This window comes from Hippocampus zosterae, chromosome 1 (assembly GCF_025434085.1).
Source record: "Hippocampus zosterae strain Florida chromosome 1, ASM2543408v3, whole genome shotgun sequence".
Lineage (NCBI taxonomy): Eukaryota > Metazoa > Chordata > Actinopteri > Syngnathiformes > Syngnathidae > Hippocampus > Hippocampus zosterae.
This window is the reverse complement of record NC_067451.1, coordinates 3732638-3755792: the sequence shown is the minus strand read 5'-3', so window position 1 is coordinate 3755792 and position 23155 is coordinate 3732638. Positions and strand designations below refer to the sequence as shown.

Below are 23155 nucleotides of genomic sequence, written 5' to 3'. Positions count from 1 at the left end.
AAGAAGAGAAACGCCCAGTAAGGGTGCCGAGAGGCCGACAGTGATACTGGAGGGGGGGGGGGGGGTGTTGCAGGGATTTCTGGCAAGTACTGGCTGTTTCAACAACTTCCGAACTTCTTCATCAAGGAGGAGGCAATTATCAAGAGTTCCAAATAGCATTCGACATAAACAGAGTGTCAAAACTTTGCGCTTCAGATGGAAAGCGGGACAAAAATGTCAGGAAAAGCCTAAGAGAACAGCTGAAGTTTATTTGGCATGAGCCAGAGACACTTTAGATTGTGGCGGCTGCGCCGACTCCCATTCCACGTGAGTTTAAACGTGATTGATGATGAAGCAAATGTGTCCATCAAACCCAAAGTTGTCCCTCTCTCTCTCTCTCTCTCTCTCTCTCTCTCCATTCCACTCATGTCGGCCATTTTGGTCCGATGACGCAATCAATCATTCACGCCGCTTTTTTTTGCCCTTCCAAACACTAAATGGCTCTCTTTCAGCTGCTTGACCCACACCTGTTATGTTAATAGACACTTGGGGGGTGAGATAACCAAATTCCGTACGTTCCATTTTTTAAAAAAAATATATATGGGGGAGAAGAAAGAGCTGATATTCACGATCAAATAAAAGACAATTCTTGATTGACGCCGATTGGGACTCGTTGGTCATGTGACAGACATCTCGCCTGTTATGTGGACTCTCGGTCGAATCTGAATCGAGTCGGAATGGTGGCGAATAATTGTAGGATTCAATTGGACATTCGTCGTATTGTCACGGAGGCACTCTTTGGTCGTATTGGTTTGCGAAGAAGGGAGGGGGTCGGGGGGGGGGGTTAATCCCTGACATTGTGCTGCAATGTGATCTTCTTCCAGAGTGGAATGCACGGGTCATGCTTTTTTTGTTTGTTTGTTTGTTTTGTATTATGTGCTTAACAAATAACACATTTTCCGGCAAAGCGCGACAAGTTGCGTTGAGCCCGATTGGTCCCTGCGATGAGAGATTGACAAAACAAAATGTCCGTCGTCCTTTTTCAATCCGCACAGAGGTAGGAGGGAGATGACACCGAGAAACTGGCAATCGAAAACGGGTCTCTCTGGCTTTCAGAGGTCGCAAATCCACGCAGCCCCCTCAAGACATGACATGAGGTGTGGGGGAGAGGGGGATTGTGGACACAATCTAGCACACCAAAAGGCGCGCTTCATTTGCTTGCCAATACATCCGAGTCGTTCGGGGAATGTCGGTGAAGCCTCCAGGAAATATATTTCTACCTTCATGGCCACTAGCTAGCATTCGGGGCACATCAGACGTCCAATCTAACTACCGGTAGTTTTTTTTTTCTCCAGGTTTTTATGTTATTATAAATACTGTACAGTATTAAAAACATAAATATGGGTGAAAATGAAATGAAATTTGCCTTCAGGTTGGGCACAACAGGTTTTCACTTTGGCTCAGGGCCTTCAAGTGGACCTTTGAAGGCCTTTTGCTAGTGAGCCGAAAGGCAGCGGAAGAGAAAAAGATTAAAATTCCTGGAGATGCTCCAGGAGGGATGGACGTCTGTGATTGTTTTAAATTCAATACGTTTAAATGTGTGAGAGGGGAAAAAGTAGATTGAAAAAAAAAAAAAAAAAGCCTTTATAGACGCTCTCTCTAAATCGTAAATTTTCACCTTCACCGAAGTTTAGAAAAGGGGATTCACTGGATCGCGGCGTCAAATATCCCCGCCCCCCCGTCCGCCCTCCCGTCATGTCATGTGTGGGGCCCCGTACAAACGTAGGACGACCTGGACTATCAGGGGGGAGCGATGGGTGACTCTTAGGAAATGATGCCGACAGGTCGCCGAGAGTGGTCTTTGTGGACTTTAGAAGCGGTCGTCTCGGAGTTGCGTCGGGGACTTGAAGGGTTTGAGCCCCAGAGTCCTTCGGGGGTGGACTCTCTCTTTGGTTCCGTCCAGGGTCTTGCCGCACACCGCCCAGCCCAGGTCTATGAGCGGCGAGTCGGCCGGGTTGAGCGGCGCGACGCGAAACGACGGCAGCGTCGGCGAGCCGTTGGCGGAGCACGGCGCCGAACGCGAGGCGGGGAAAGGCGCCGAGAAGGGGTCGAAAGGCGACGCTTTATCCGAGGCGCACGACGGGTCGGCCCTGAGGGCGAAGGGGTCGCAGGCCGGGGGAGGGAAGGGCTCGTAGGTGGCGAAGGGGTTCGTGGGGGAGGGCTGGAAGTCCCGGGGGACGCCGTCCGAGCGCCTCGAGTGACGGCCGGCGGCCGGCGTGCCCCCGCCCGCCGAGATGAAACTCCAAGCGTCGATGCGGGGCCGTATGGGCGAGGGCCGAGGGCGGGGGATGACGCTGACCTCTAGGCGGCAGGTTTTGGGGCTCCGGGGGGCGGCGTTGGGGTGGAGCGAGGCGGGGGCGGGGGACTTTTCGTCCGAGTCCTGCGTGTCTTGGCACAGGGGCAGGTCCAGAACTAGAAAAGGGCACAAAAAATTTAGGAGTTACTTTAGGACACCCCCCCCCAAAAAAATTGCTGACGAAAAGGAGGGGGTGGGGGGGGGGACATTTCTGAGAAATTTCAGCATGCACCAATCACGTGTTTACCCACCGAGCTGGGAGCCGTGCAGGCCTGGACCGGACCTCCTCCTCCTGTCGCTCCTCAGCTCTGAGCTCTCAGAACCCGCATCGCCGTTGGCGGGGTGGAAGCCCGGCTCGTGCCCCCCCGGGCTCAGGTCCGGCCGCGTCCCGCGCTCACGTCCCGCGCTCGTCGGCGCCGCGGGCAGCGGCTTCAGTTCTTGGCACCGCAAGGCTAAATCCAAGAGCGGCTTGGGAAGCGGCTCGGAGGCGGAGAAGGTGATGAGGTCGTCCACGACGGGGGCTTCCCGAACGGGGGGCTTGGCGGGCGAGCTGTCCAAAAAGGAGGTGCCGCACTCCTCGAGGGACGCGGGGTTAGTTCGAGGGGGAACTTTCGGGGAGACGTCCAAGCATCCGCCTAAGCCGACGGAGGCCAAGAGGGAGCCGCTGGCCAGCAGAGCGCGGTGGGTGCTCTTGATCAGGCTGAGAGGGCCCCTGTCCGGCCTGGGGGAGCCCGCCGGAGAACAGCCTCCCTCTTCGCTGCCCGAGTCGCCGTGGTGAAGAGGAAGCCGCAGGCTGTCTTTCGCCGAGGAGCCTGTTAAAAAAAAAAAAAAAAACAACTCGCAGTCTTCATTCATTTGGCAACAGGCACGTCCTGTTTGCATTCAGACAGAAAAATGCACAAAATTCACCGTCACCTTCATTTGGTTGCCAGCCTTGCAGGGAGCATTTTTTTAAACCCCCCCCCCTTAAAAAAAATGCATGACTGCGACTATCTACTTGAAACATTTTTCAAAGGAAAAAGTTAAATGTATTCATTCATTCATTCATCTTCCGAGCCGCTTGATCCTCACCAGGGTCGCGGGGGGTGCTGGAGCCTATCCCAGCTGTCTTCGGGCAGTAGGCGGGGGACACCCTGAATCGGTTGCCAGCCAATCGCAGGGCACACAGAAACGAAACAACCATTCATTCATTCATTCATCTTCCGAGCCGCTTGATCCTAATTAGGGTCGCGGGGGGTGCTGGAGCCTATCCCAGCTGTCTTCGGGCAGTAGGCGGGGGACACCCTGAATATGTTGCCAGCCAATCGCAGGGCACACAGAAACGAACAACCATCCGCGCTCACACTCACATCTAGGGACAATTTAGAGTGTTCAATCAGCCTGCCACGCATGTTTTTGGAATGTGGGAGGAAACCGGAGCACCCGGAGAAAACCCACGCAGGGAAGAACATGCAAGCTCCACACAGGGAGGCCGGAGCTGGAATCGAACCCGGTACCTCTGCACTGTGAAGCCGACGTGCTAACCACTGGACTACCGGGCCGCCCGTTAAATGTATTCATAGTTTTAAAAAAAAGTTACAATATTGCAAAAGCTTTTTTTTTCCAAAAGTTTAGATGAATAATAAAATGAAATCTGAACCACGTATTTCATTTTATGACAGCACTCCATTGTTTTCCAGGGCCCATTTTTCAGACTTCTCCGAAAAGACCCCCCCCCCCCAAAAAAAAGCAGAAGAAAAAAAAAGAAGAAGAATAATTTGGGACTTTTAAATAAATCCAAGAAAATATTTGCCATTGTGTCACCAATTTATAGGTCAGGCAGGGCATACAAATAAATGTAATGATTAAAAAGCCAGATGTCACGCGCGTAAACAGTTTCTGAACCTTGTAGAAAATCAAATCCATACTTTTGTCATCGTCGCGCAGGAAGAAGTGAATTAAAAAAAAAAAAATGAGCGGTTGAGTTACCGTTGTGAGGCAGGGGAGGGGTTGGCGTGGATGGCCTGTACTCCTCAAAGTCGTCGGCGGCGTCTCCGTTCTCGCTGCAGTGGGACACCAACAGCTTGGCTCTCATCGACAAGCTGGTCACGTGACATGAAAGGCGTGAATAAAAGTTGCCAACGGTTCTTGGGTTTCTAAAATGTGGCGCGTACCTGCTCTCCTGAGGACTAAGGCGCAGGACTTTGGGGCTCTTGGGACTTTTGGGGCTTTGGGGCCTCCAGTGGGGGCCCAGCTTCGGTTCGCCGTTGGCCTGCTTCTGGGACGGGGCCTCCAGGGGCCACATTGGGCTCAGACCAAAGGTCCTGCTGCTGTCACCGGGACTGACTGTGAACAAACGGGAGCATCACGTGGAGTGCAACAAGCGCTGCTCAATGGCTCCCTCTGCTGCTGCAGCCGAGTAACCGCACACGGAGGGAGGAAAAGTTACAACAGGAAGCGTGAAAAGCGGAGGCCACATCATGTTTGCTTTCAAACAGACTTTGGACAAAGAGCTCGAGTGAGGGCGACAGGAAGCGGAAGGAGAAGGGCGGGCGGGGGGCGGGGGGGGGGGGGGGCATTCGGGAAAAGGAGGAAATGACGAGTGGGTGGCCGCTGCAAAGGAGGCGCTCGGGGATGGACAGAAGGCTCCGAAGATCTGAGAACAGGAATTGAAAGTAGAACCCGCTCACGCTGGATGGCACGGAAACGCGGGCCGAACGACGGCGACGAGCCCGAGCCCAAATCGGGCGAGGTCCGCCTCTTCTCCAGGCCGGGCGATGCCTGCACTGTGATCTTGTGGATGAAATCTGAAGAGGAAAAAAAAAAAGAATGACTCAAACGTTTAATTTATTTTCTGCCCATACTTTCTCAAGCTTGAGGGGCCGAATAAGAACAAAAACAACGACCTGCATCATTTCCAGGTCTGCTAACTTTGACACAATGTTGTGCTTTTTCTGACGCCGGGAGTTTATTGGGCACATGACGATGGAAAACGGAGAGGGGAAATGGAAGAACAAAGGCAGTCGGCGCTGATATGCCAAAAAAAAAGGGAAAGGAGTGCGAGAGGGACACCTATAGAGACCGCAAGCCAATGCATCCACCGACAGGAAGTAGCGAGGCGTGGTCGGCTCACTCGCATCTTTCATGGCCAAGCAAAACAAAAAGGCTAAATGTCTCCGGTTGTTGGAGTCACTCTCGTGAGCAAAAACGGAATCCGCAAAGATGTTTGCAACTGCTTCTAAGGACTCTTTCAACTGTAAATATGCCACAAAGACGACTAGGAATACTTTCCAAAGTGTGCGTTAGGTTTACGGTGTTGAAAAGCATCTACGGAATACTTCTTTCCGTTGGTGAGGGACTGTGTCCATTCATCGTCTTGAGGGGAAAGTTGCCCCTGCCAACATGGCCGCCACATCGACACGCTTTTTAGCCTGCGCTAGTCGACTGTAAAGTTTGTTTATCCGGGACATGAAAGCGGCGCAAATTGGAAACACGTGACCAGTTTGTGGACCGGACACTATTTTCCGGTTTGCATTGTCCATTACAATTAGTTTTTATTTCACTTTGACAGTTCCCCCCCCCCACCCCCCCCCCCCCCCGCCCCATTCAGAATTCATTTTTATGAATTGTTTATGTCTATCGTTTGAAAACGCTTCATTTTAGTTGCATTTTTGAGGTGCCGCACATGCACAAAAATGCACCAAATATTGCACACCCATCATGCCTGGTGAAAAATATGCTATTTTGAGACGGTCATCCACGATGACATGAAATGGGAGCCATATTGTTGACCTTTTTAAAAAAAATATATATTTTTTAATGTGGGTGATTTGTCGAGTGCAACGTAAAAACAAAGATCATTAAGTATTGTGGGCGGCCCGGTAGCCCAGTGGTTCGCACGTCGGCTTCACAGTGCAGAGGTTCGATTCCAGCTCGGGCCTCCCTGTGTGGAGTTTGCATGTTCTCCCCGGGCCTGCGTGGGTTTTCTCCGGGTGCTCCGGTTTCCTCCCACATTCCAAAAACATGCGTGGCAGGCTGATTGAACACTCTAAATTGTCCCGAGGTGTGAGTGTGAGTGCGAATGGTTGTTCGTTTCTGTGTGCCCTGTGATTGGCTGGCAACCGATTCAGGGTGTCCCCCGCCTACTGCCCGAAGACAGCTGGGAAAGGCTGCAGCACCCTCCCGCGACCCTAGTGAGGATCAAGCGGCTCGGAAGATGAATGAATGAATGAATTAAGTATTGTCGGATGAAGTAAACAATTCAAATTCTCCTATTTTGATAGCAAAAAAATAAATAAAAAATTTGATATTAGTTGTCGGTGCTCCGTTGGTTTTCATTCAGGATAACAACCTCCGTGCAGTCAATCAATTTTCAACTCTTTTGGCGGCTGAAAGCCGCAGTGGCCACACACCAACCTTGGGGCATGCTGATCTTTTCGCCGTTCTTGCTCTTGAGCTTGTGCTTCTTGAAGGTGCCCTTGCGCTTCTTGACGTTGGGCTTCTCCTGGTTCTGGTTGAGGTGCAGGATGAGGAGGGTGAGCTCGCGCTCAAACACGTCCTGCTCCCACTGGGCCAACTGCTGCTCGCGCTGCCGCAGAAACTCCTCGTGGGACTTCTGCTCCAGTGCCGCGCGCTTCAGCTCCTCCTCGCGACATCGCAGCTCCTGAAGGGGGCACAAAAAACAACAACAACAAAAAAAAACAAAATTCAGGATAGGGCGCACAAAATAAATTGCAATCGATTTTAAAGAGTTTGAGAACCGCTGGTTTAACTCATTCACTCCCAAGGACGTTTTTAAACGTCTTTTCAGACTTGGTCCAGAATTGGCTTGGTACTGAATGAGTTAAAGTATTTGGGACAGAAGGGGAAAAATGGGTATTGTGATCCATCCATTTTCTGAACCACTTTATCCTCACAAGGGTCGCGGGGGGCGGGGGGGGGGGAGGGGGGGGGCTATCCCAGACGATCCCCGGCGTCCTGCCAATAGCAGGTCACACATTGACGACCGATCATCCGCAATCACAAGAAGGGACAATTTAGAGAGTTCACTCAACCTGCCACGCTTATTTTTAGAATGTGGGAGGAAACCGGAGTACCCGGAGAAAACCCACGCAGGCCCGAGGAGAACATACAAACGATGCGCTAACCACTCGACTATCGGGGGCCGCCTATTGTGAAGATTGGGCAACATTGAATTCAATTTAACATGAAGCTAATCCAGATTTCAAATGAGCGATGGATTCACACCCGCATTGTTTGGCTTCCCACGCTGCTTTTACACTGGTGTGAATACACACAAACGAATCCTGGTGTAAGATTAAGAGATACTTTATTTGTCCCGCAATGGGGAAATGATGGGGTTTGTACACCAAACAAGTGGAGAGAGACCCACTTTTGGAGGTGGTCATCGGTGCGCTTCGTTACAGGTCGATTGACAAATCCCTGTCGATCTGGACCAAATACTGGAGACATTTTGAGCTTTACTTTTTGAGCTTTACGAGCCACCGTGGCCCGGCGCCGCGGGAAATATTAGCCCGTCGTGAACCCTGATCTGAAGTGACCCTGCGTCTTTTGTTGAGCCGCGCCGCTGCGGGCATGTTGTGGGTCAACTGCCGACGCTGTTCTCAAAGTTTTTTTTTTTTAAATGGCGTCACAGGTAGGTGACTTGAAATGAACAAGAAAACGGGGAAAGGGTTGCTTCATGCCATCCGATTCAAGCGTGCGCCCGTGCCTTTTCCTTGGCGCGCAGCTCATCAAACATGTCCTGGATCTCCAGCTTCCAGTCCTCCTGCAGCGAGTGGAAGGAGTCCTGCGGCATCTCCTCCATCACCTGCTGCTCCAGCGCCGTCAGCTGAGCCAGGATGGAGCCAAAGTTGGGTCTGCGATGGGGGTCCTGGTCCCAGCACTCTGAGTCACAAAGCAAAGCAGACGTGAAGCAAAAAAAAATAAAAATAAAAAAAAGCCGTCCCGGTTTCACTTCTTTTCGAGCTCTGCTTTCGATCCTTGAATGCCTGAAATGAGGAAGTGGCCAAATGATTCATCCACTGACAAGAAAATGTGATTTTGTGCACTCGTGCTGGTTGAGTGCAAAACATTTGCCGCCGTCTCATTAACCGATTCCCAAAAGATTTCTTTTTTTTTCTTGACGACACTGATCTGTGTGCAAATTGGTGCGGCTTCTTTCATCTTAGGCAGCTGGCTAAAGAAAGTGAAAGATCTCCTTTCTCGGGAGCACTTTGAAATAGCCAATTCATGACTTTGTCACATCCCGGCTGGATCACTCTCATGCACTTGACTCCATCAAGCGCCTCCAGTTGGTCCATAATGCTGCCGCTCGCCTCTTGACTGGCGCTTCTAAGAAGGAGCACATCATTCTCTGCTCTTTTCAAGATCCTACGATTTGTTTTCAGATCTTAAAATGGCCTCGGCTCCATTTTACCTCTCTGAGCTCCTCCGGCGGCACACCAGCCCGGAGCCTTTTTCCGTTGCCGGTCCCTGACCTCATTTGTCAAAGTCCCTCGCTGGCCATCTTTCAAACTCGCCTCCAAACTCATTTCGATGCTTTGGCTTGTGACTCAGACACGAATGACTGTTTTTGTGCTTTCTACTTGTCTTCGTTATGAATTTCTTGTTTTATTGTTGTATATGTGATATTTGCTCCACTTTGTATACTAATTGTTTTAAAGTGCTCGAGAGATACGCTTGAGTGGAGTCGTTAGGCATTCACGAATTTCCTGTGTCGGGTGGGCGTCATCGGCAGCATTTCCAAGCGCGGATCCAAAAAGGACGGACGGCACCCACCTGACATCAGCTGAGCAAAGGGTTCAGGACACGTGGAAGGGATGGGCAGCGTCAGCTTGTTGACGGCCACGCCGTACGCCACGGCCAGCCCGTCGATCCCTTTGTAAGGCGCCTCTCCCGTCAGGAGCTCCCACAAAAGAACGCCGTAACTGCGCAAGCGACGAGACACAAGCAACAAGTCTTGTTATTTGGAGGAATTGCGCAAGTGATTCAGGTTTTTTTCATCCAGGGCAGATTAGATCAACATGGCAACGCACTGAGGCTGCAATCCGATTGGATAAAAATCCACATGCGTGTGGATATTATATTCATTCATTCATTCATTCATTCATTCATTCATCTTCCGAGCCGCTTTATCCTCACTAGGGTCGCGAGGCGTGTTGGAGCCTATCCCAGCCATCTTCGGGCAGTAGGCGGGGGACACCCTGAACCGCTTGCCAGCCAATCGCAGGGCACACAGAAACAAACAACCATCCACGCTTACACTCACAACTAGGGACAATTTTAGTGTGTTCAATCAGCCTGCCACGCAAGTTTTTGGAATGCGGGAGGAAACCGGAGCACCCGGAGAAAACCCACGCAGGCCCGGGGAGAACATGCAAACTCCACACAGGGAGGCCGGAGCTGGAATCGAACCCGGTACCTCTGCACTGTGAAGCCGACGTGCTAACCACTGGGCTACCGGGCCGCCGTGGATTTTATATATTTTTACAATTAACATAAGAGAAAATAATGAAATCAATTGCCGCTATAAAAAATAGAATGGGCATGTTTTGGAGGGGGCGGGGCTTTAATTCCTTCACTACCACCCAATTCTAGACCAAGTCTGAAAAGACGTTTAAAAACGTCTTTGGGAGCGAATGAGTTAAGGGCCGTGACGTAGTAATTGACCTCAGGATCTCAAGTAGGAGTTGCTCCTTGCGAGTGTTCTCACTTTGCATTTGCGTAAGCAAAAAATAAATGCAAATGCAAATAAATAAATAATAATGATTAAATTATTAATCAGAAATAATAAATAAATGCAATAAAAATTAAAATAAAATGCAAAAAAAATAATAAATAAATAAAATGAAAGCACTTTAATTGGTATCTTTCCTACTTTTTTTTTCTCCCTTTGACATTGTCTGCGCACGGTGCCGCAGTCGTTACCGAAGCACAAAGAAGAGCCTCAGAACTTGGATGTCACACACCGTCAATTATCTTTTGTCCGAGCACTGCGGCGATCGAACTAAATGCGGAGTGTACACAGGCCCTAACCTTTTTTTTTCCCCTCCTCCTTCTTATTTTGTGCTGTAATTACAACTTACGCAGCACGCAGAGAGGCAACTCGGGGGGGGCTTGCCCTTTTTTGCGCTCGTCCGCTATGTGAGAAGAAACAGTGGAGCAGCGATGACTCTTTAATTTGGGAGTTGCCCGTTTGCGCTCTCCTTTTGCTCCTGACTAAGGACATGGACAGTCACGCTAGCGAGACAAATCCGACTAGACGAGTTTCAACATTACGGTCCAACTCGGTCTGGTTCCTTTGTGGGGCGGGATCATCTTTTCAGCACCCAGTTTGGATGCACTCACTTTCCGAGAATCACTTTCTTTGCTTCTGCAGGTGTCCAAAAAGCTAAAAACCGAGTGTATTATTGTTCTTAGTGCGGGTGGTCGTGATTGTGGTTGTCAGGGGGAACGGCAACCCCCCTCGCAGGTCAGACTTTTGCACACCTAACGGAACACATGATACGCATGCTTGCACTCATTCCACACGCACGCACAAACACGCGATGCATCCATTTGGAGACAAAGGGCCGGTGTGGTGCATCTTTCTGGGTCAATACGAGAGACAATGGCTCTGTGCAGTCCACATGCCCCCGCAACAAAGCACAGCGATGCTCTCTGAAAAGACGTGCTGCCATCATCATCATCATCATCATCAATCACAGAGTCGCTCCTCAAATGGGCCCCACTAATCACAAATGTGCTCGGGTGCATAAAGAAAAAAAAAAAAAAGAAAAGAAACGCACCTCCAAACGTCGCTGCCCTTGGAGAAGGTGGAGGATTTGATCACCTCGGGGCCATCCAGGCGTAGGTGCCGGCCGTGCTCATCTTGGTGGTCTTGTGCCACTCCCTGGCGAGGCCAAAGTCGGTAATCTTGAGCGTCAGAGCCTCCATGCATTCGTTCTCGATGGGCTGAGCCAGCAGGACTGCACCAGAGAAACGAGACGTCAACGACACACGCGGGCGTGCCGAGCACAACTCGAGAATAACACCCGGAAAGTGACGTCACGGAAATGTTTCTCTCTTTTTCTTTTTAGAATTTTTTTGAAATGGATCATTTCCGAGATGAATCGTGAGAACCGATCGCAACGTCTGACGCACAAACATGCACTCCATGATAACCAGCCAAGCCAGCCCAGAGATGAATCAACAAAAAAAGAGATAAAGCCACAAATTTTAAAAATTAAATTTAAATAAAAATTGTAAATTTCCTCAGTGTGGGACAAATAAAGGATATCTTAAATTGGTTTGCACGGCTGTTGAAATCGGACTTGTGCCGCTTATATGGTAGAATTTGGCAAAGCCGTTGTAGCGAAGGCTTCGACGACCGCAAGTCGGGCTGTTTCTCGTAAGTTTGCGCTGAATGAATTAAAGACAATGGCTTTTTCCTCATCATTCGGCCCCCACTTCCTTGACCCCAATTTTCTTTTTTTTTTTTTATGTTGCGACTTGCTGCGGCTTTGGCGCCATCGTGTGGCAACTCTGTGTTACGGCAGTAGCACGACAATACGCAGGGAACCGCGAATAGGCTGTCCAATTGCACAAGTCGGCCCTATTTTTGTGTCATGGTTTGCGAGTGATTCTTTGGCTCACTGGCTGACATCCGGCGCTACTGGCGCTTCGCACAGAGGCCCAGCTTTTGACGTCACAAAGGAATGCATCACAAGAGGTTTTGTTGTCTGCTCTGGGTGTGCGTGCGTGTGTGTGTGTGTGTGTGTGTGTTAAGGGGTGGGAGCGATGCAGACTTGCAAACAAAATTACATTTAGCAACCTCAGCACACATTCTTCTTCTGCTTCCTGAGTCAGGGCGGAGGGCATCCATGGGTCACTGCGGCAAAATTCAAGTTAAGTCAAGCGGAGGCCCCGCTAAGGTTTCCCTGCCGCGCTGCCACTTTTGCGCGACACCACACCAGAGTAGGCACAGCAGCCCCCCCGAGTGGGCAGATCCCTGCCCACGGTAACTTGACGCGTCTTGCCCGGGCGGCGCGACGCGCTCGATGGCTCGATAGAGGAGCCGAAGCGACGGAACCAAACAACTGATCGCCATGGCGACGGGAGTGTGTTTGCTATTGTTTGTTGCCGCACGCAACACAAGCGACTGTGTGTCAGTTCTCAGACTGACTCAACAGAATCGACGCGGTTAGGGGGATGTTTCGACAGGCCATATAACAGGGGATGGTAATGGCTAGTGATGACAAAAGCGGAAAGGGGCGTGGCCTGGACGGGGCGACCAATCACAACAAGTAAGACATCATACATGTCCAATCGCAGGGCTGTTTACAATCGGAAGATGGAAAGACTGATCGGGAGAGCTTGTGAAAACTCGACGAGAAGGTACCTGACCCCCCCGCACCCTCCCCCGGGCCTAAAATTTTCTCAACGGATTTAGACGATTCACAAAAATGATCAATTTAAGAAATAAAATGGCGGAAAATTGTCATCTCTGATGTAAGGCCGCCTCCGGTGACGGAATTCTCAAGATTTCATGACACAACCGAATCTGTGATTCACGTGTAAGATCAGCGAGATGATGGGATACTTTTTCCGGGGAACTCTGACGTCATTATCAGTGTATTGCCATTTGGCGAGCACACTTCACGACGTGACCTCCGCCATGCTTCGCAGATGAGCTTGTGTGTTGTGGCTCAGAACCAGAGCCTTTCTTCCTCCATTTTTTTTTGTCCTTTGCATCATTTTTAGGTTCATTGAGCCCCCCCCCACAAAAAAAAAAAGCATGTGGCTCATCTCTGTACTTCTTTGCAAAATCCAATCCGGCCTTCCAATTCTTGATGCCGAGGAGTGGTTTGCATCTGCTCTGGATGTCTGGTGTTGCAATACGTTTGCTCCCGTGAAAAGTGGGCGGCTTCAAACAAAAGCTGCTTTGTCCCGAGTCATTGAACACACCTTGATGTAAAATGTCAGGAAATAAAAGCCGGACTGCACGATTGTTGCCTCACGTTCAGTGCGATTGTCAATAGACTTTGCCGTCGCAATACTTTTGGAGGGGACGATGTGTTGCCTCTTTTGATTTGTAAAATCCATTCACAATAGGCGGTTGGGAGTCATGGCACCACATCGCACCAGAGGCGTCGTTCGGCATATTCTCGGCGGGCTGAAGTGTAGAGTCTGACGACTAAAAGTCGCATGAGGAATATAATGTCAAGGATGGGGAGCGCAGGGGGGGAGGGGAGAATGAATGACTTCCAGACTAAATCTTCAGAAAAGATTTGATTTCCTTCACATCATACTGTCCGGTCAAGAGAGTCGTGCTTCGTTATCCGATTCCGATCCGTTCCACTTGGACGTTTTTCTTTCTGAGAACGCATTGCACGTTTCCCATGTGACCATGCCAGCGCCTGAACCCGCAGCGATTCGTCCACCGCCAATGGACTTGAACGTGCGAGGCGTTATTTTGCGTTTAAAAACGTCTTTGGGAGTGAATGAGTTAATTAATCGTCCAATTAATCGTTAATCGGGTTTTTTTTCCCTGTCCAAAATCGAATCAGCAACAGCCTAAAAAACAACATCTTGTTTGGTCGCTACAGTGTGTGGAGGGTTGCAGTTTTTCGGTGTGCATCAGGCTTGAGTCACCCACGTTGCTCATGTGACGTCTTTGGGAGTGAATGAGTTAATTAATCGTCCAATTAATCGTTAATGCATTTTTTTTTTTTCCTGTCCAAAATCGGAATCAGCAACAGCCTAAAAAACAACATCTTGTTTGGTCGCTACAGTGTGTGGAGGGTTGCAGTTTTTCGGTGTGCATCAGGCTTGAGTCACCCACGTTGCTCATGTGACGTCTTTGGGAGTGAATGAGTTAATTAATCGTCCAATTAATCGTTAATCGTTTTTTTTTTCCCTGTCCAAAATCGGAATCAGCAACAGCCTAAAAACAACATCTTGTTTGGTCGCTACAGTGTGTGGAGGGTTGCAGTTTTTCGGTGTGCATCAGGCTTGAGTCACCCACGTTGCTCATGTAACGTCTTTGGGAGTGAATGAGTTAATTAATCGTCCAATTAATCGTTAATCGTTTTTTTTTTCCTGTCCAAAATCGAATCAGCAACAGCCTAAAAAACAACATCTTGTTTGGTCGCTACAGTGTGTGGAGGGTTGCAGTTTTTCGGTGTGCACCAGGCTTGAGTCACCCACGTTGCTCATGTAACGTCTTTGGGAGTGAATGAGTTAATTAAATGCCGTCAAATGGTTTTGGCTCATATGGTCATTCCAGAGGACGTGGCGAACTCTTTTACCCTGCACCTCACATACTGACCATCCCGTCTGCTTTTAAAGGACCTCTCTCGTCTCGTTTGACCCCCCTCCCTCCCTGCCTCGCCTCGCATCCCGTAGGCGAGTGAAGCATTCCGTCGGGGCGGGGGTTTTCCCCGGGAAGAACTGGAGCTTTGTCCCCCCCCACCCCCACCCCACCCCCCTGAGGGACGAGGCCACGGGCTGACAGACTGCCCATCAACCTCTGACCAAGCCGAGCGGCGGGGCGGAGCCAAAGCAAAGGCGTTCAAACGGACAAGATGGAAGCTCGCAGGTGATGTGGAGCAACGATTCCCAGCGCCGAGTGCGCCGCAGAAAATGAGCCAATTCCACGTCACCGAGGCAAACATTTGCAGTTTTTTTTTTTAAACAGACCTATACCAGTACGAGTATTCGCCGATACGAAGTACAGATACCACGAGCTCATGATGATTCCACGATGTGCCAAACACTTACTCAATGTCAGATTTATTTATTTTTTTCGGTATTTGGTGTGCCGCTATCCGCATCCTTCGCAAATACCCGATACCTTGAAATAAGCTCGGTATCAGCCCGATACCGGTACCTGTTATCGGGCACTCGCCCCGCCCTAAGCGCGCGGGCCAACAATGCCAACTGAGACACGCACACACCAAATCCAGTGTTATGCAGGCTGCATGGATAAGGTAAACTGGAGAGCATTGTCCATGAGGAAGGCTGCTGAAATTCCTGAGGAAGGCTCCCATCAATGATTCTCTGTGCAAAGTATCTCGACTGGGGGGGGGGTTCCCTAAAACGGTTACTTATTAACAAGCCCGTGTGTCGAGACGCGACCTTCGCTCAGCACTTCGCCAGGCGGCGGCGTCTCTCTCTCTCTCTCTCTCTCTCTCTCTCTCTCTCTCTCTCTCTCTCTCTCTCTCTCTCTCTCTCTCTCTCTCTCTCTCTCTCTCCTCTCCTCTCTCTCTCTCTCTCTCTCTCCTCTCTCTCTCTCTCTCCTCTCTCTCTCTCTCTCTCTCTCTCTCTCCTCTCTCTCTCTCTCTCTCTCTCTCTCTCTCTCTCTCTCTCTCTCTCTCTCTCTCTCTCTCTCTCTCTCTCTCCTCTCTCTCTCTCTCTCTCTCTCTCTCCTCTCTCTCTCTCTCTCTCTCTCTCTCTCTCTCTCTCTCTCTCTCTCTCTCTCTCTCTCTCTCTCTCTCTCTCTCTCTCTCTCTCTCTCTCTCTCTCTCTCCTCTCTCTCTCCTCCCTCCCTCCCTCCCTTCCTCCCTTCCTCCCTCTCCCTCCCTCCCTCCCTCCCTCCCTCCCTCCCTCCCTCCCTTCCCCCCCCCCCCCCCGCGCGCCGCCGTTCAAATCCAAGACTGCAAAGCGTTCAAACAACAAGACCGAGCGCAAAACAGGAAAGTCCCCCTTTTGAGCAATCGCGTTTGTGTTCGTAGAGGCAAAAGGACGCATGCGCACGACACGGCGCTCTCCGGCCGCTCCTCGGATGTTTACGGCCCGTAGAATTGTGACCACCCCCCCAAAACTTCTTCGAAGCGACGGCGTTATCTCTCAGGCAGGAAAGGAAGCGGCGTGGAAGTAAGCGTTAGGAAGAAGAAGTCAAAAGGTGAGCTGGCCGCTCAGCCCTGCAAAGAAAAGGACTCCTATTCTCTCCCTCCCTCGCTTGGGAGCCGTCTTGTGATCAGGACCGCGCATCAAATAGCCAACGCGAGTGAGGTCAGGGAGACGCCGATGGGCAGAGGGTTCCTTTCAAATTAAGAGTGGATATCGGGGTGCGTTTTCTTGACATACATTTGCCAATTTTCCAAGAGAACGCATCATGAATATTGAGGGAAACACATTGTAATTGTACAAATTGGAATCATTGTATTGTAAGACACTAAATGGCGGCACACTTACAGAAAGAAACGTGCTCGTTGAAAGAAGAAGAAAAATGACTCAAGGTGGTCCTCTGTAATCCTGCTTTTTACACTTCTACCGATAAACGATGGCTGTCGGCTCATTGATCATGTAAAGCGGGTGTCCCCAAATTTTTTCCTGTGAGGGCCACATAACTTTTCCCTTCTCTGATGGGGGGGGGGGGGGGGGGCGGGGGTCAGTTTACAATACAATACAATACATGCTGATTCATATAGCGCTTTCACAACAGCGGCAGCTGCAACAAAGCGCTTAACAAAACAGTTAACATCAAGTAAAACAATATCAACGATCGTAGGGGGAGCTAAAAAAAATTATCGTTTCCCCAGAAAGCCACACATAACCAAATAACCCTTTCCAGGTTCTTTACAGGGAAAAAAAAGAGCCGGAGAAACAAATAATAACACTATTAATGAAATAAATAATAACTAAATAACCCCTCTCTGAGGTCTTCACAGAGGAAGGCCGAGCGACATCCAAATTGGATGACATGTCGGCCATCTTGCGTGGGGCGCGAGCCGCGGGAGCGAACCACAGCGCAACGCCAACGGCACGAAAACACACAACAAAGCGAAAAGGAAGGCGCCAAAGTCATCCGATGGTGCGTAAAAGGGCCTCCGCCGAACAGCGGCGCGAGCCGCCGACGTGCTTAAACATTAACGCACGCGCACGCAAACGCCGCAAAGGCGGCGGTCCTCACGCGCACACGCGCATTCTTACGAGGGGGGATGTTTGGAGTGTGCATCTGGTGAATGAAAACATGCTGGTAGAGGCACGGCTCACGCCTGTCCCATTGCGGAACAAGAACAAAAAAAAAAAAAACTGTTGATCCCAAAAATCGGACTGACTTCTTCCCAAAGAGAAAAAAAAAAGGTCAGCGAGTTCCAAGCGCTTAGGGTGGCGATGTGACAATGCAGGCGCGTGCGGGGACGCTCTCGAAAAGGAGAGCGTCTGGTTGTTGGCGCCTGTCGAAGTCAAGACGTGTTCCGCAGGTTCACAAATACGCTGCGGTGGCGCACGTGCACCTGGCGCAGGTTTGGGAGCGGCCACTCCGGATCCGACGCCGGATGTTTGGAGCGAAAAACAAGAAGCCAAATCGGTTTTGCTCGGCATCGTTCGAGAAGCCACGCTAAATATTCCAAATCGTAGAGGTCAATTTTGGGAGATTTCGTAGATTTCTCAACTCTCTGTTTTGTCCGCAGCGGGCAAATAACATGTCATTTAGAAAGTGCAGCGGCCGGCGGTGGAAACAAACATGCAATTTGATTTAAGTCGGGCTTAAAATAAGATTGGACTCTTTGCGACGCTGCCCTGACGTCCGCCGTGAAAAGCAAGATAGCAAAACACAAGCAAGCAAAGCAAGATGCTCAAAGTTCACCTCAGAAGGTACTCCCCCCCCCCCCTAAAAAAAAATAGTTATAGTATGTTATATCATAAAATGATTGATGAGACTTTTCAGGGAAACGGCAAAATGTGCACGGGCAAATTCCACAACTCGCTTCATGTGCTCACCAAAGTCCCAAAAGACAAAAAGACGCCCGGGCAGAAAATCTCGTACATAAACGCCTCGAGTCAATAGTTCATTTCACGAATATGCTCCGAGCGAGAACAACTTTTTCTGTGTCCCCCACAATGCATTCGGCTTCGCTCTCGGCTCCAAAACGGCAACAGCGGAAAAGAAGAACCTCTCTTGGGCAACCGGTGGCGTCATCTATCGGCGCACATTCTGCACAGCTCTCCTCTATTTTCTTCACTTTGGTTTTATTTCGGGTCGTCAACGCGTCTCGCTAAACGGTCGGTCTTAGGAAATGAGCCTGCGCCAGCCACACACGACAACAGGATATTGCTCGGTGTCATAAGAGGCCGGTCGTCGCTCAGACTTGTCGGGGCAGGCCTGCGATAGGGGAGAAAACATACCAAAAAAAAAAAAAAACGGGGACGCGATACGATCTGGTGGGCGCACAGAAAGGTACTGTGTTTGTGTTATTGTGTACGCCACGTCAACGTAGCGACTTTTGCTTTTGGGGGCTTGTCCAGCCCTGGAGGTGGACCTGGACCCGACTCAGGGGCGGGGCGATCAAAATGTCGCATCCCCCGGGAGTCAATGGAGACCGAAGTACGAAGCCTGGCAGGAGTGATCCGAATAGAGGGGGTAGGAAGGTCCTTTCTTTGGGCTTTTGATAAAGTTGTAGCCTAGCGCTAGGCTAGGCTAGCGCAGCCTAGACTAGTTGTAGCATCGTTGTAGCATACAACTTTATCAAAAGCCAACGAAAGTTGTAGCCTAGCGCGATGCTACAACTAGGCTAGGCTGCGCTAGCCTAGCCTAGCGCTAGGCTACAACTTTATCAAAAGCCAAAGAAAGTTGTAGCCTAGCGCAATGCTAGGCTAGCTAGGCTAGGCTAGCGCAGCCTAGCCTAGCCTAGCGCTAGGCTACAACTTTATCAAAAGCCAAAGAAAGGACCTTCCTACCCCCTCAGATTTGCAGTACACCACTTGAGACCTTTTTTTTTTAAACGCTGAAAATGTCATCAATTTATTTTCACTCTTTCCGTAAAGCAAACACAAAATGGCACCAAAGCCCCGGATGACAGCAAAGTTGTATATCCTGTGTTGAGGAAGTAACATTGAGGTGACACAGCATTAAGTTGTGGACAAGCTAATTTTAGCCCGAGTTGTTTCGCAGACGTTCCCGGGGGAGGTTTTGCTGCATGCGTCTGTTTTTGCACTGCTAAAAATCCAATCGCAATTTCTTTTGAAGGCAAGATGATTTGTGCCGAGACGATTTTGAAACGAAACTATGTTAAGTATATTAAACCAAAAAAATCTTTGTAGAATCTTTGAGGCATATCGATGGAAAAAATAAAAATAAAAAATAATCTTCAGCTAAGTCTAAGAACAGAAATACACAAGACAGGCAGTCCACAGTCATGGAACGGGCACAAGAGAGCATCTCCTTGTTTGTCACAGTCCTCCAGTCAAAAGTCTTCAAATTCTGGTCGACTTCTATGTGGTGAAGATTTCAAGTTTTTTGAAAGTCATGCTGAATTTTGTGCTTAGTATTTTATCCAATCAAAAATGACGAGGGGGAAGAAAATTGTCACATCCAAAATTCATGAATTTGTTAAAAAAAATAACATACTATCTGGACAAAAGTATTGTAACACCTAAACAATGACAGATTTAATTAAAGGATATCTTTTCATCTTCTGAGCCGCTTGATCCTCACTAGGGTCACGGGGGGGTGCTGGAGCCTATCCCAGCTGTCTCCGGGCAGTAGGCGGGGGACACCCTGAATCGGTTGCCAGCCAATCGCAGGGCACACAGAAACAAACAACCAACCACGCTTACACTCACAGCTAGGGACAATTTAGAGCGTCCAATCAGCCTGCCACGCATGTTTTTGGAATGTGGGAGGAAACCGGAGCACCCGGAGAAAACCCACGCAGGCCCGGGGAGAACATGCAAACTCCACACAGGGAGGCCGGAGCTGGAATCGAACCCGGTACCTCTGCACTGTGAAGCGGACATGCTAACCACTGGGCTACCGGGCCGCCCATTAAAGGATCTTAATATTAATAATCAAAAACATATTTAGGCGGCGCCATTATATATATTTTTTCTGATTCGAAGCAAAAAATTGAGGAATAAAGCACAACAACACAAACTAAGATCGGAAGGGACGTAAAACACTCAGCATATTAGGAGCCGATTTTATTCAGAGATGACCGTGTGTCCCTCAATGTATTCTTGATGCAGATTTTTTTTTAAAATGTCGACTTTAAAAAATAAAAAATAAAAATTGGCGCAATTGTACTTCATAGCTGTTGCTTGACTTCCTAAATATGTGTCATGGATGAGGAAAGATGATCCGATTGGGGGGGGACTTACTGTTGTTGGACTTGAGGTCTCGGTGGATGACGGGGACGATGGCCTCGCTGTGAAGGTAGAGCATCCCGCGAGCGATCTGCACGGCCCAGTTGACCAGAACGTGAGGCGGGATGCGGCGGCCGGCCAGCGCCCGGCTGAGCGGGCCGCCCGAGGCGTACTCCATGATGAGGCACAGGTTGGGCTCCTGCAGACAAACGCCTTTCAAGGCGATGATGTTGGGGTGGGTGAGCATGGCAAAGAGACGCGCCTCCTGCCTGACGTTCTGCGCCGTCACGCTGATGTCCTCGTCCGGGTCCTGGCGGGCGGCCTTCACCGCCACCAGCGCGCCTCGCCACGTGCCGCGGTACACCTTCCCGAAGCCGCCCACCCCGATCACCTCCTGCAGGCTGAGCTCTCGGAAGTTCACCACGGCGGGTTCCAACTCGCCCACCATGGCGGGGCCCAGCTCGCTGACCACGCCGCTGCCCGGGAGCTTGCCGTATCCGCCGGGCTTGAAGGAGCCATAGTTGGAGGGGAAGATGCCCACCTTGTTGTTGACCTTCCCCGCCCACCAACCTTCATCGCCGGAGATCTCCGAGTCCAGCGAGAGGACCTCCACCAGGTCGCCCTTCCGTAGGGTCAGCTCGTCCTTGCACGACGCCTCATAGTCAAACAAGGCCGTCCACACGGGGTTGGCGAAGCTGCCTTTTTGCGATTGCTCCGAGTTCTTCCAGTTGGACAACGGGCTTCGGCTGAATATGTTCTTCAGCGGCTCCATCGAGCCGCCGACGCTTGTTTTGGCTGGATCGGACTCTGCACCCCGAGGGTTTGAAAATAAAGTACAAAGGAGTACTTTATCGCGCCTCGCTCCCTTTCTCGGCTGTCTTGTTGGTTCATCAGGGATGAGTGAAATGTTCAAAAGCGAGGATCGACTCGTCGATAAATCTTTTCACCGGACGGGAAACGATCGCGGGCCGCATCTTTGGCGGCCGGGTTGGGATGGTAGGAATTCGGAACGTCTGCAAAATTTGGTGCCGTGCGGTGTCAAGTCATGCGCCGCGTGCTTTCCCAACACATGCTTAGAGCGCAATATAATGTCCTGGAATTACCGGCCCTCGAAAAGTGAGCATTAGCTCCTTCGCTTGACATTCGCTATTTTTTGAAAGCTTGTAAAGAACAAGACAACAAGAAGCTGTGACAAAACTTCATCAAGATTTTCTGACTTTGAGCTCTGTTGTTATGTATTTTTAGCCATTAATTTGGAATGTAACGCTCCAACAACGATGAGGGAAAAAAAAGCACGCTCACAATGGGTTTTTAAGGCTTCCTGACTGGACTTTCTCTCTGAGGTCCTCAGTCAAGGCTAAAATGACAAAGAAAAATCGAGGGGCTGACAAAAGATTCACCAAGGCTTCCTGACTGGACTCTGAGGTCTGTTTTTCCAGATTTTCTTTTTTTTTTAGTCCTGAGCTAAATTTGTAAACTGCTCTTGGAGAATGAAACAAGTAGGTAAAGCCAGGAAGCGGACAAAGGTTCTTCAAGGATATCTGGATGAATTGTTTTCCAGTATTTTTCGCCTTTTAGTCAAGTTAAGCACTGCTATCGAAAGGCAGAAAAGACAAGAAGCTGACAAAAAGGTTCACCCAGGCTTCCTGACTGGACTCTGAGGTCTGTTTTTAAATATTTTTAGCCAGTAAGTCGAGTGGGCCAGCGCAAGCAGGAAGCGCAGAGGAGTGCAGAGAAGAATAGCAGGAAAGGGAGCATTCAGCCGAGCCGGACCAGTGTTTTTACGACAACTTTCAGGGGTGACCACTGCGCATCCCCGCAAACGTCAAGCAAAATGGTCAAAAAAGTTGATGGAAAATTCCACAGGAGACACAACGATACTCTTCCCAAACAACATGCCGGCCCTTATCTTTCCAAAGTGGTGGACCTCATCGACCTCATCCTCCTCATCCTCACGGTGCTGGTTTTTGAACGGCGTTGAGTGGCTCGTCTGGTCCGCTGCGCCACTCCGACGGACACCAAGCAAGTTTCTCGTGTTGAAAAGAGCGATAATCCCATCTAGGTCGTGTTATTATATTCCGTTTCCTCGCTCCGTGGACATCGAAACAACTTCTACGTCCGTGCTCGAAGAGAGGGTGGGGGAGTCACAACTTTTTCTCTTCCCCGACCGGAAGTCAGGTGACAGGACAACAATTAAGCTCAAACCGCTGAACGAATCGCGCATCCGGCGGTACCTTACAAAATAAAAGTGAGGCGCGATTGAATCTGAGCGACGCATACAGGAAGGTAAAAAAAAAGCAAGTATCAAGTTATTGTTGTACGGAGTCAGTCGTTTTTAAAATGATCAAATTTCACTTCATTCGTCCTGGAACGATTACTTATCAGCGAAAAAGGTATCTCATTTCTTTGTTTTCCCCCACCCTGGAGGCGTAGAGTGTCAAGCAGTAGAACATTCATTCATTCATCTTCCTAACCGCTTGATCCTCACTAGGGTCGCGGGGGTGCTGGAGCCTATCCCAGCTGTCTTCGGGCAGTAGGCGGGGGGACACCCTGAATCGGTTGCCAGCCAATCGCAGGGCACACAGAGACGAACAACCATTCGCACTCACACTCGCACCTAGGGACAATTTAGAGTGCTCAATCAGCCTGCCACGCATGTTTTTGGAATGTGGGAGGAAACCGGAGCACCCGGAGAAAACCCACGCAGGCCCGTGGAGAACATGCAAACTCCACACAGGGAGGCCTAAGCTG

The 23155-nt window shown here is 50.0% G+C and overlaps 1 protein-coding gene and 1 long non-coding RNA gene across 2 annotated transcripts in view; one reads left to right on the top strand and one right to left on the bottom strand.

Moving 5' to 3' along the window:
* Positions 1-573: 573 nt before the first annotated feature.
* LOC127598590 (mitogen-activated protein kinase kinase kinase 11) lies at positions 574-22595 on the bottom strand. The gene is given in 11 exon segments (XM_052062383.1): positions 574-2451; positions 2587-3147; positions 4304-4416; positions 4489-4660; positions 5005-5121; positions 6731-6977; positions 8046-8221; positions 9116-9264; positions 11125-11176; positions 11179-11304; positions 20420-22595. Coding segments are annotated over 11 exon segments (3072 nt in total). The 5' UTR covers positions 21177-22595; the 3' UTR covers positions 574-1849.
* The window catches only part of LOC127599255 (uncharacterized), a 59919-nt gene continuing 43019 nt past the window's right edge, over positions 6256-23155 (top strand). The window contains exon 1 of the long non-coding RNA XR_007962082.1: positions 6256-6377. This is a non-coding gene — a long non-coding RNA (uncharacterized LOC127599255). The remainder of the gene's footprint in view (positions 6378-23155) is intronic.